Source organism: Suricata suricatta, chromosome 3 (assembly GCF_006229205.1).
Source record: "Suricata suricatta isolate VVHF042 chromosome 3, meerkat_22Aug2017_6uvM2_HiC, whole genome shotgun sequence".
Taxonomy (NCBI): domain Eukaryota; kingdom Metazoa; phylum Chordata; class Mammalia; order Carnivora; family Herpestidae; genus Suricata; species Suricata suricatta.
The window spans coordinates 173,958,599-173,969,179 of record NC_043702.1 but is presented as its reverse complement, the minus strand read 5'-3'; the positions used below and the strand labels follow the sequence as shown (position 1 = coordinate 173,969,179).

The window sequence follows — 10,581 nt, the reverse complement described above, 5'->3', positions numbered from 1 at the left end:
AGGCGCCCCCCGGATCCCAGCCTCCGCCGAGCCGCGGCCAGCAGGGTCTCGCCGGCCTCGCCTCCCCAGCTCCCGCCTCCGCGGCGGCCGCGGCTCTGGCCTGGGCGCGCTCCGGCTCCGGACTTTTCATTCATCCTTTCACGCTCCCTCTCCAGGCCAGCCCCCGATTGGCTCCGCCAAGTCTGACGTCACCTCCTCGTCTCCCCACCGGCCCCGCCCCTCCCCTGCCTTGGAAGAGCTGGAGCGCGCAATTGGGGCGCCCCTCCCCCCAGAATGGAGTGGGGGAGGAACTACTACCTCTGTGTGCCGATTCCCAGTCTCCCGCTGCCTCACCCACCCCAAGACCCGCCTGCCATCTCCCATCCACTGCCGTTTGCGGCTTTGATCTCAACCCTCCCTCTTTCTGGAGGTCCTACGTTTTCCACCTGGGCCCTGGATACATTGCACCAGGTCGTGGGGTGGAGTGGGGGGGCAGAGACGGGGAAAGATCGTGAAATACCAAAAAGAACCAGATAACGAGATTCTACCCCCAGCTGTCGCCTCTGCCCAGGATATTCTTTGTGTCTGTGTTCTGATCCCTTCCAGACTGGGATCCTAACCTTTTAGGACGGGCGGGAACCTCTCTTGTTGGTTTTCAACCCAAAACAGTGAGGGAAAGGTTCTGGAAGTTAGGGACTCGGGGTCTGAGCAAGACTGGGCCTCCCTCTCCACTGTGCAGCAACGGGAATGTCCCTTGAACCTGCTCGCTGCACCAAGGTTCCAGGAGCTGGAGGCTGAAGGTGGCATTAACTTGGGCGCAGACTTGACTCAACCACAGAGGCCCTTGCTACCACCTTCTCGCCCTTCCCCCTCCTGGTGAGCCTCCAACGGAGAGCCCTGCGCCCCCACTTCGGCTCCAGCTGCAGGCCTCTGGAGAGCTGGGGTTTGAAGTTCCGGGCTTCTCTGACCTAGCCCCCCGTCTGGCCCAGAGAATCAGATACTGCAGGCCCCAGCCCGGGAAGCACGCGCCGCCCAGCCTCCCAGCCGGGGGAATCTGGGTCTCTCTGCCTGGGGCGGTCCCTGAGAGAGGGTCCCTAGCGGAGTCTCGGTGCTCTGCTCGGCAAATTCCGCCCCGAGTTGCCTCACCCCTCCAACCACCCTACTCTCGGCCCCTTTTCTAAAAAAAAAAAATCCTATGGCTTTAGATACCCAGAGCCTGTATGTCTGCTTCATAAGGGCGAGTCCCCATCACCTGCGGTCCTGGGACACCATTCCCGCCCAGGTGTGCTGGGGTCCCCGCGCAGGCTGTTTCATCCACCCTCATCCAGGGCCTCGCCCCTGCACAGTCTAGGACAAAGCCCAGCCTGAATACTATTCACCTTGGTTAGATGTAACCCAATGGCCAGTGGGTTTCATTTTATGCATCCCTCAAAGACGGGAGAAAGTCTGAATAGTCGCTACACGATTGTGAGGTGCGGGGCATTTAGAAACAGGATAAAGGCCAGGGGCCGGAGCTTTCCTACCCGAGCAGCAGCACGGAGCTGAAGCAGACGCCTGACTTCCCCGGGTCTCAGGGCGTTCTCAGGACGGGCTTGGCATAGCTTTTTTCTCCCTCTGTCAGCCTCCAGGGGGTCTCAGGACCCTTACCCGAGGGAACGGCTTTCTAAACGCTTCCACAGCATCTACTGTTTACCCTCTCAGACCTGGGAGCACGCCAGCCAACAGCGGGGAAAGAAGAAAACAGACAAAGTGTCCATGGTCTACTTTCTTTCCGCCTGCCCCTCCCGGGGCCCCTAGGACTCAGAATGAAGCATCGGGAGGGGGGACGGACACTGGGGTCTCTGTCGCCCCAGTTCAGTTGCAGAAAACTGGAACCTCCCCGAACAGTCTCGCAGATAGACCCCCCTATGGGCACGCTGCTCGACGCACTCCTCCAATGCACCCTCCAAATCAGGCCCCTCCAGCCTTCCATCTTCCTACCCACAGACCTCCCCAAATATTTCAGGGACACAACCTCACACTCCCTTATGAGATACCCAATACCCTCTAGACATTCCAGTAACCCTCAACAGGCCTACGCTACACACACACACACACACACACACACACACACACACCAACTTCCCCTCCAGATATCCTCCCATGTGCCCCCACCCCCACCCCGCGTCCCTGCAAGATCCCTTAAAAGCACCTTAGGCGAACTTTGTCGGCCTCCTCCTATGCCCCTCACCCAGTGCCTGGGGGGTCGGGGCCAACATGTGGGAAAGAGCTGACCGTTCCGCTAGCCAACAGGCTCTGCTCCTCTTTCCTCTGTCACCAGTGCCCACCAGGCCCTCCTCCCCTCAGTGGGCCCAGGCTTAACCCCTCCGCCCCTCGCCCTGGAGCCCACCGGCTGCAGCGGGGTCCGCACGAATCTGCTGTAATTTTGTGGGGGTGGGGGAGGCAGACACAGAAAGGTTTCTTGACCAATGGGGACACCCCCACCCTCCCCCCCATTGGCCAAAAGCACACTCAGCTGGACCTTCCGAAAAACTGAGGTCTGGGAAGAAATGGGTACATTTCCAAATCTCCCCCAAATTGCTGGATAAAGAGCCCGCTTCTTGCTGCGGCTCCGGGTCCCACAGAGGCCCGTCCGCCCAGACAGAGCAGCCACACTTAAGGAGCCCCCACAAGAGAGAATGGGGATTAGTTGAAGTTGGAATCACCCTCTCCGTCCAGATTCCTGAGAAGGCAATTTTCTGCAGGGTGTTGTTGGGGCAGACTCACTCCCAGGGCTCCCGCTCCGGGGCCGGGGGAGAGGGGCCTCCTCGGTCTCGGTCCCAGGGGGACGCAGCGGAAGCAGGACAGAAGTAGAGAATTCCCCCAATTCCCTGCCGGCACCTTAGCTGGGCTTGGTTTGCGTACCCAGCCCCCGACTCCAGCTTCCAAAAGGAAACTACTTGGGTGGGGAGCAAATGAGAGCACCCTCAGGCCGGAGGCTGGGCCACAGGCATTCCGGGGCCTCGGGGATTTGACTCGGCGCCTGAGGGGGAGTGGGCGCCCAGGAGCCAGCTCTCAGGCGGTATGGGTGCAGGGCGGGGGGAGTGTTGTCAAAATGTGTCCTGCGTGGGATCCGCACGTGAGGGTAGGGTGTGTGTGTGTGTGTGTGTGTGTGTGTGTGTGTGTGTGTGTGCGCGCACGTTAGTCACTATGCAGCAGCCCCTCTGCCCACAGGGCACCACCCTTCTGCTATCCCAGGGTCAGGCACAGCAGGCCCGAGAGAGGCTGCCGCTGGGGGGTCCTTAGGGCCCCCTTTGCTTGGCCTGCCAGCCTTAGTCTCCCCAAAATGGCCTCCACCTGGGCCCACAGCACGCGGTCCATGTTCTCGAGAGGCACGGCCTGCAGACCCCACCCCTGGCCCTTCCAGCGAGATTCTGGGGTGCTGTGGGGAGAGCCCCCCCCAGTCCCTGGAAACGTCTCGGTCAGCTTGGAGCCTGTGTTCCTCGCCAGTGCCTGTCCCCAGCCCCGTCGCCACGGCCCCCCTGCCCACCCATTGTCTACGCCTGAAGAAGCCACGTAGAGAAAAACATGGCCTGAATCGGGCCCTTCTGGGTGCAGCTTTCAGACAGATTTGTATAATTTGGGTCCAGAACCCCTTTTGGCATTAAGCCACTCTCTTGAAATATTCAGGTAATTAATAAAAAGCGTATTTTTTCTTTGTTTCGGTCAACAGATGAGTTTGCCTTGAGGACACAGATGAAAGCGGCCGTTGGAGGAGGTTCAGGTATTTATTTCTGCTTTATGCGTGCACATTATTACGAACATTGTCAACGTGATTCTCTTGCTACAGAATGTTTGCATTGTCTGTGGGATAGTGACACGGAAAAGCAGGAATTGGCAGGGGGGAAGTGCTGCTGGTCTGGGGGAGGCGAATCTGTCTACCGCCGTGTGGGCAGAGGAGGCTCGGGGGCTTGGGGCCAGAACCTGGAAGACGGTGTCCCTGGGGTTGCCGCCTGCCCTTCCCTTCCCCCCAGGACAGACTGAGGATTCCTCAGGCCTCTCTGAGCCCTGCCCCCGCCTGCCCCCAGCTCGCCCTTGAACCCACAGGTTGTGCGCTGGCCTAGAGCGCTCCGGAGCCCAGGAGGTGAGGACAAGGTGGCAGAGACGGCAGAGGGTGGGCAGAGGGTCTGCCTGCAGCAAGTGGTCTCCTTGTGGGGCAAAAGGGCGGGTGTGTAAGGGCACCGTGACTGCACACACTCACACACGCACGCACACACAGAAACCTGTGCACTAAGAAAAATGCGGGGATGTGTCCTCGGCACCCCCAGCACCGGTGTGAGCTGGACCCTCACGTGCCTGTGGCAGGGATCCCCACGCCCCATGGCCCGGCCACTCTCCTTCCTCACCTCGGTCTCCCAGGTACAGAGGACTCTGCACCTCCCCGGGGTCCCCCGCTGCCGCCGCCTGTGCCCTCAGGAGCCGCTGAGACAAGGGGAGGGTCCCCGAATCCCCAGGGCCCTCCTCCCTCACTCCTTTCCCTCCACCCCTGACTCCACAGGTCTTACAGCCATCAGAGAGAAGCAAAGTCAAGGCCCGCACGCGGCGAGGGGCAGGGTGCCGAGAAGAGGTCGGAGACTGAGAACACAGAGGCAATACAGGGCCAGCCCCCCTCCTCCACTGAGAGCAACAAATAAGAAAATAAATACCCTAAAAGCCAAGGTGGCCGCCCACGATGACAGGATGACACGGAACCGAGGCCGCTGTTTCCTGGATGCCCAGCCTGTCAAGGAGGAGGATGCGAAGGTTATGGTCCTGGAGTGGCCCTAGAGCGCCCGTCCCCCAGTCTCCCTGCCGCCCTCCCCCTCCCCCTCCCCCCTCCACAGTCCGGCCCTCGTCCGTCACCAGCCCTCCAGGCAGCACAGGGCGGCAGCTGGGAGAGAAAAGCCTAGATGTGCAGGAGGGCAGGGCCCTGGGCAGCCAGACCCACGTCCCCAGCCCCCCCTCGCCGCAGCCTCCTCTGCCTCCATCCGAAGGGAAGCAAGGGCGCTCGCTCGTCCGAAGGAGTAGCCCCTGGCCCGGGGGACACCCTCTCCTCGCAGCCCCCACGGCTCCGGACAGAAGGAAAGATCTGGGGGCAAGCCCCTGTTTTTGTCCGTCCAGATCCAAGTGCGTCACAGGCGGTGGGGTGCCCTGCCCTTCGGATGCAGCGGGCCTAGCGGTCTCACGCTCCGAGCTGCAGGAGCAGGTCCTGTGGCCCCTCTCTCCCCGCCTCCGCTCCGGCTCACGGGCACGAGAGGTAAGGATACAAAGCAGCTTTTTCAATTTAATGAAATGAAAGCCCAGATTTTGCTTTCAGGCTAAATTTTAATTTAGGGGAATGAAATGGGTGACCCAGCTCCTAAAACACTAAGGGGTGTATTTGCGTGTGCATGTGGGTGTGCGCACGTGTGTGTGTGTGTGTGGGGGGGTAAGGTGGTGAATCCTTCTGCCTCCAACTCAATTCCACAACTACCTCACCTTCTTTTTTTAATCAGGAAGCGAATCTACCTTAACGCAGGAAATCACAGTAAGGAAGGCTGGGAGGCAGGAGGGAGCCTCACTTCCAAGCCCGATCTCCAGAAGGAGTGCTTGGAATCCCCTCCCCCGCCCCAAGAACGCCCCCTCGGCCCCCAGCCTCCCTTGGCAGCCCACGCCTGCATAAAGGGAGGTTTCCTCTGAAATGATCCTCAGGCCACCTGACCGAGGGGCTGACCCTCAGCAGCATGCCGGCTCCCTAGAAAATGGACGCAGACACAGCTGGGGACCTCTGGCTCCTTCCGCCCTCATCAGAGAGAGTTGTGGGGTCCCTGGGGGTGCCTCTCCCTGCTGAGGCCCCTGTCCCCAAACATACACACGACAGTGACCACAAGGTGTGGCCTGGGAGGCACGGGACGTGTGTGTGTGTCTGATGAGCCGCGGTCTCAGCCTCCCCCACAAATCTGGCCTCTGGGGGACCAGAAAGAGTCTGGGGGCCTCCAGCCCCCACTGCCCCACGGTGGCCCCCCGAGCCCGTCTCCCAGGATGCCCCATGTGGGCAGGGACAGGAGTGCGACTTGTGTCTTCCCTCTACATCCCCTGGGCCTTCTTGAAAAAAGCAAGAAATTAAGGACAGCGTCCAATGGGACCAGGGAGGGTGCAGCGGGTCTCTTGACACCTCACTGCCTTTAAGCCCCCGCAACCCCTTCCCCCCTGCCCGCTAGGGGGGCAGGGATGAAGGGGAATTAAATTAATTTAAATTCTACAAAATGCTTTTGGCTTTTCCCCTAATTCTTGTCTCCACTGTGTGGGAATGCGGCCCCGTCCCCTTTGGCCCGTCCCTCAGACTCTGTCCTCTCCCCAGAACTGAAGTCTGGAGGGCGGAGAGGCCGCGCCAGGAGAGGGAGGAAGGTCGGGAGCCCACGCACAGAACCACAGAACCGTGTTGCTGTCCCCTCCCAGGCGCCCTCGCCTCCCCTCCCGCCCCTCCTCTGGTCCCAGCATTAAGATGTTGGCCGTCTGGTGGCTAGAGGGAGGGGCGGATTAATAGGATCAGTAGCACCGTGACCCTGAAGCCCCCCTGAATCCCATTGACAAACTTGGTGAGCTGTCTCCGTGGCCGCTGCCAGGGCTGACGGGAGGAGGGGGCCGGAGCCGCGCTGGCGGCCGCCGTGGCCGCTGCCCTGGGCACCCGAACCCCAGGGGAGACCCCGCTCTGCCGACCCACTCTCCACACACCTGCCCCGCCCCCCTTGGTCCCCCTCCCCCAAATCTTTCATCAGCCTTTCCTTTCCCTGATTGTCGCGCCCGCCTCCATTAGCCAGTGGGCCACGTAGGGCGCCCCGACTGATTTTAGGAGACCCACCCCACCCCAGCCCAGACGGCCGAGGCAGCAAGGACCCTCTTCGATGGCCACTCACCCGGCTTCTGGGAGGAGGAGCGCCGGCTCGGGCCGGCCGCCCGCCCGACTGCCTCTCCGGCTCCCATCCAGCCTCCCGCGGCGGGGACGCGGCCGTGACGTAGCATCGGTCTGTCCATTCAGGAATTCCGCTCGCCTCTTTCTTTCTCTCTCCGCTCTCCCGGGAAGGCAGCGGAGAAGGGGTGCTGCCCGGGCCTGGAGACCCCACGACCACCAGAATGACAGCCCGCCCGCGGAAGCCCCCTCCTCTCCCGTGCCACGCGGGAAGGGGGCTTTGTGGGCCCGCCCGCCGTCCCCCCCCTCCCGCTGCCTCTTCTAACCTGAGGCAGAAGAAGGGGTGAGGGAAGCCATTGTTCCTCCAGGCCACCCTCCTCCCCGGAGCGTGAGGTCCCCTGTCTCCCGCCAGGTCAAACGGACCTTCAGACTCAGAGCGTCCCGGGTTGGGGGTGCGGCGAGGCCCCCTCGGGGGACACTTTGTCATTTCAGGGTGTCCCCAACCCCTGTCCCCGTCAGCCGGGCGAATCACAAGTCCACCTCTGAGTTGTGAAGGACAAAGTGACACTTGGGGGCTGAGGGAGGGGGCGGGGTGGGGGCGGCGAAGGCCAGCGCTCGCAGGGGCGCTGGGAAGTCTAGACAGGGAGACGAGAGGGGTGGGACCACAGACTCAAAGTGGGAGATAAATTATCTTGTTCTCAGAGGAGGGGGAGCCACTCGGGGCCTAGTTTCCAGGGCTGGGGTCCCAGTATCTGCTGGACGCGGGCGGGGGGGGGGCACCCAGGATGGCACAATGGCTGGGTCTTCTCTGTCACCCCCGCCCCGCCCCTCCCGCCCCTCCCTCCCACTCCCCCGGCCGGCCTGGGAACTCAGTCTGAGCTCGACGTGACAGACAGCAGGCCTGCATGCTAATGAAGTTTGTCTCAAGTTCATTGTCAAAACCCCCCCTTCCCTAAGGCCCCCTCCCCTCCCCTCTCATACACAAATCTCCCTCCAACTTTTGTCCCACAGACCTGGAGGCCACTCGAGTCCCTGCCCGCTCCCCTCTCTCCCCCTCCCCCACTGCTTTCAGTGTCCCCCAGACCACGGCCTCCCCGAGCTGGCGGGGGCCTCGCTCCTGCCCGGCCTGCCCAGCCACCTTCGGGCCTGCGTCCCTCAGCTCTGAAGGCGGGATTCTGAGGGCTTAGGTCAGCGCGTCCTTCCGCACCCCGAGCAGGGAGACAGAGCGGGTGGGGGGAGGCCAGACTGCCCCCCCAGCCGCGGCCCCTCCCCCATTCCTCCCATTATGATTATTTTGCTCTCCCCTTGATTACATCTGCTTCACTAGCTCAGAAATAAAGATCCTTTGAGACTAATTTTGCGCCCCCAGCTCCCCACCCCTTCCCTCCTCCTTCCCTCTAGGCCTGGGCTCCCTTTCGCTCCTTTCTCACCGGCTGGAAGACATTGAGTTCCTTGTCTAGGGGGCTGGGGGGCTGGCGGGAGGGTGCCGGTGGGGTGGAGGGGTCTCTCCAACTCAGGGACGTGTCCAGCAACCCAAACCTGTCCTCCCTTTGTTCCCGCAAATCTCTTCGCACTGTCCCCACCCTCCCGAGTCTGCCTTTCTCCCAGTGAGCAGGGGGCTGGAGGGGGGTGGGGAGGAGGACCCTGAACTCACTCCACCCCTCAATTCCAGGGAAAGGAGGGAGGGGGAGAAAAGGGAGAAAAAAACCCAATTCCCCCCCTCATTAGCCAGAAAGGAAGCAAAAGGGGATAATTATAATTAAAAGCAGACAGCTGTGGATCGCGTCTTTTATGTTCCCCAACCCTCCTCCCACCTCTGCCGTCCCCGAACATCTGCACGGCTCCGCGAGCACAGTCCCCCTGACGTGCGGGGGGGGGGGGCTGGGGGCGCTCGGAGGCCAAGGTTCGGGGGCAGCTTGGGGGAACGGCACCCCACAGCCAGTGCCTTCCTAAGCATCTCAACAGACCCAAGGGCAGGGAGTGCCGTCTTCCGGTCCCCCAACCTGCACCCCAAAGTATGGGCCTGGAGGAGGCGAGGGGGTCCGGGTGTCAATAACTAATTCTACACCGTGGGGAGGGGAAGCCTAGATTCTCCTAAAACCAGTCACACCTGATTCTAACACGATGAGTACTACAGACCTCATAGGATCTAGACTCTTCCCTCCCCCAGGCCCGTCTTCCCTCCCCCCAGCACAGGAGGGGCGGAGGGCCAGGGGAGCCTGGACCTCCGAGCGCTGTGTTCTAACAAAGAGAGGCTCATGGGTTTAGGGTCCACCTACTCTACAGTTTGGGGTGGCGTTGCTGGGCCTAACTCTGGTAGCTGTGTATTTATAGAACTTGATCATAGGCCAGAACAGCAGGGTAATTATAGCATTATTAGCATATATGCAAATCAAGTAACCTATCTACGCTGAATGGAAGCAAATTATTATTTATTTCTCTCCCCCTTCTCCTTCCCTGGTACCAGCTCTGGCTCCGCAGAGCTCCCCACCAGCAATTATCTGACACCCGGAGAGGGGCCGCCAGCCTGGAGGAGGGGGCCGAGGGAGGCGGCTGAGGAGGACATTTTACTCAGCCTTATTCTGGGAGGCGTGGGGAGGGGTGAGTGTGGAGAGACAGAGACCCGGGGACCGAGGCGGATGAAGCCAAGAAAGCTGTGAAGAGTGACAGAGGTGGAGAGACAGGCCCACAGTCCGAGGGGGCCGAGAAGCGGGGACAGACCTGCGGAGGCACGCGGAGGGGCACGAGAATCCTGACGGGGGTGGGGGAGAAACGAGGGCCTGCTTCTCTGGGAGGGGGCATGGGCTCACCCTAGTCCTTCCGGTCATAGGCCTGGAGCCCGGGCTGCTCGCCCAGCAGCCGCCAGAGCCCAGCCGGTTCCGGAGCCCTCTGCCCCCCTGTTTGCACCACCTAGTAAATAGTCCGGGGCTCCGGCGCCCGCTCCTTCCAGCTGCTGGGGGCCCAGAGCACACGGTCCGCCCGGAGCCCCTCCCCTGCCCCCGGGGCGTCTGGTCTCCGCAGGATCCTCACCTAGATGCCCCCTGGTGAGCACCATCTGGCTCTCCCTCCTCCAGCTCCCACCCCTTCTTCACACCGCCTCCGGGCTGGAAAGCAGACCTGCCGAGGTTTCTCCTTCTCCTTCCTATGGTTCCCAAGACTTGCCCTACTGACTTGGGCACCCCTGCCCCTGCCCGGCCGGCCGGCGGGGGTCACGGCTTTCAGAGCCTCGCCGACGTCCTTTCCTCCATTCCATGCGGAAGAGGCCTTCAACCCCTGAGTGGATTAAGGGAGCGTCTCCGTCTGGATGGCCACAAAGGCCTTTCCATGCGTCCCCAGAGATACCTGGAACCCCAGCAATTTCAAATGTCCCCCTCTAGGTCCGGCTAAAGTGGCCGTCTAGCCCCCACCCCCCGCCCCGTCTCAACAGAACCTTCGCCCGCCTGAGGCAAAGTTCAAGGAAGGCGACGTTGGGCAGAGGGAGGACGACCGAGCTGCTCCCGAGGGGAAGGGGAGGGGTCCCCAGGAGACACGGACAGACACGGACCCCCAGAGAGACAGGGGCCGGAAGCCTGCAAGGAAACACCACGTCGAGGCTGTGCTTAGATTTTTACACAGGCACGAAAATGTGTGATCACATAACCGTATCGGGACCAGCCAAGGACCCCCACGTCTACGAAATGCATTTGTCTTTGGAC

General features: G+C 61.6%; 1 protein-coding gene and 1 long non-coding RNA gene across 19 annotated transcripts in view; one reads left to right on the top strand and one right to left on the bottom strand.

Annotated features, from left to right (window-relative positions):
- Window positions 1-6,231, top strand: part of LOC115288560 — a 9,010-nt gene extending 2,779 nt beyond the window's left edge. For 2 of the 4 annotated variants that reach the window (XR_003907095.1, XR_003907096.1), the window contains exons 2-6: window positions 3,692-3,742; window positions 3,993-4,102; window positions 4,517-4,761; window positions 5,119-5,254; window positions 5,493-6,231. This is a non-coding gene — a long non-coding RNA (uncharacterized LOC115288560). The remainder of the gene's footprint in view (window positions 1-3,691; window positions 3,743-3,992; window positions 4,103-4,516; window positions 4,762-5,118; window positions 5,255-5,492) is intronic. The other 2 variants (XR_003907097.1, XR_003907098.1) reach the window with 1 other exon arrangement.
- LOC115288558 overlaps window positions 1-7,426 on the bottom strand; it is a 21,899-nt gene extending 14,473 nt beyond the window's left edge. For 2 of the 15 annotated variants that reach the window (XM_029935969.1, XM_029935970.1), the window contains exons 1-2: window positions 6,894-7,087; window positions 4,665-4,738 (exon numbers count right to left, since the gene is read on the bottom strand). In XM_029935969.1, the coding sequence (XP_029791829.1) occupies window positions 4,665-4,738; window positions 6,894-7,011 (192 nt within the window). In that variant the 5' untranslated portion in view covers window positions 7,012-7,087. Of the gene's footprint in view, window positions 1-1,502; window positions 1,651-4,664; window positions 4,739-6,893; window positions 7,088-7,212; window positions 7,249-7,309 lie in introns of those variants that run through there. The other 13 variants (XR_003907093.1, XR_003907074.1, XR_003907094.1 and 10 more) reach the window with 13 other exon arrangements.
- Between the last annotated feature and the right edge of the window lie 3,155 nt (window positions 7,427-10,581).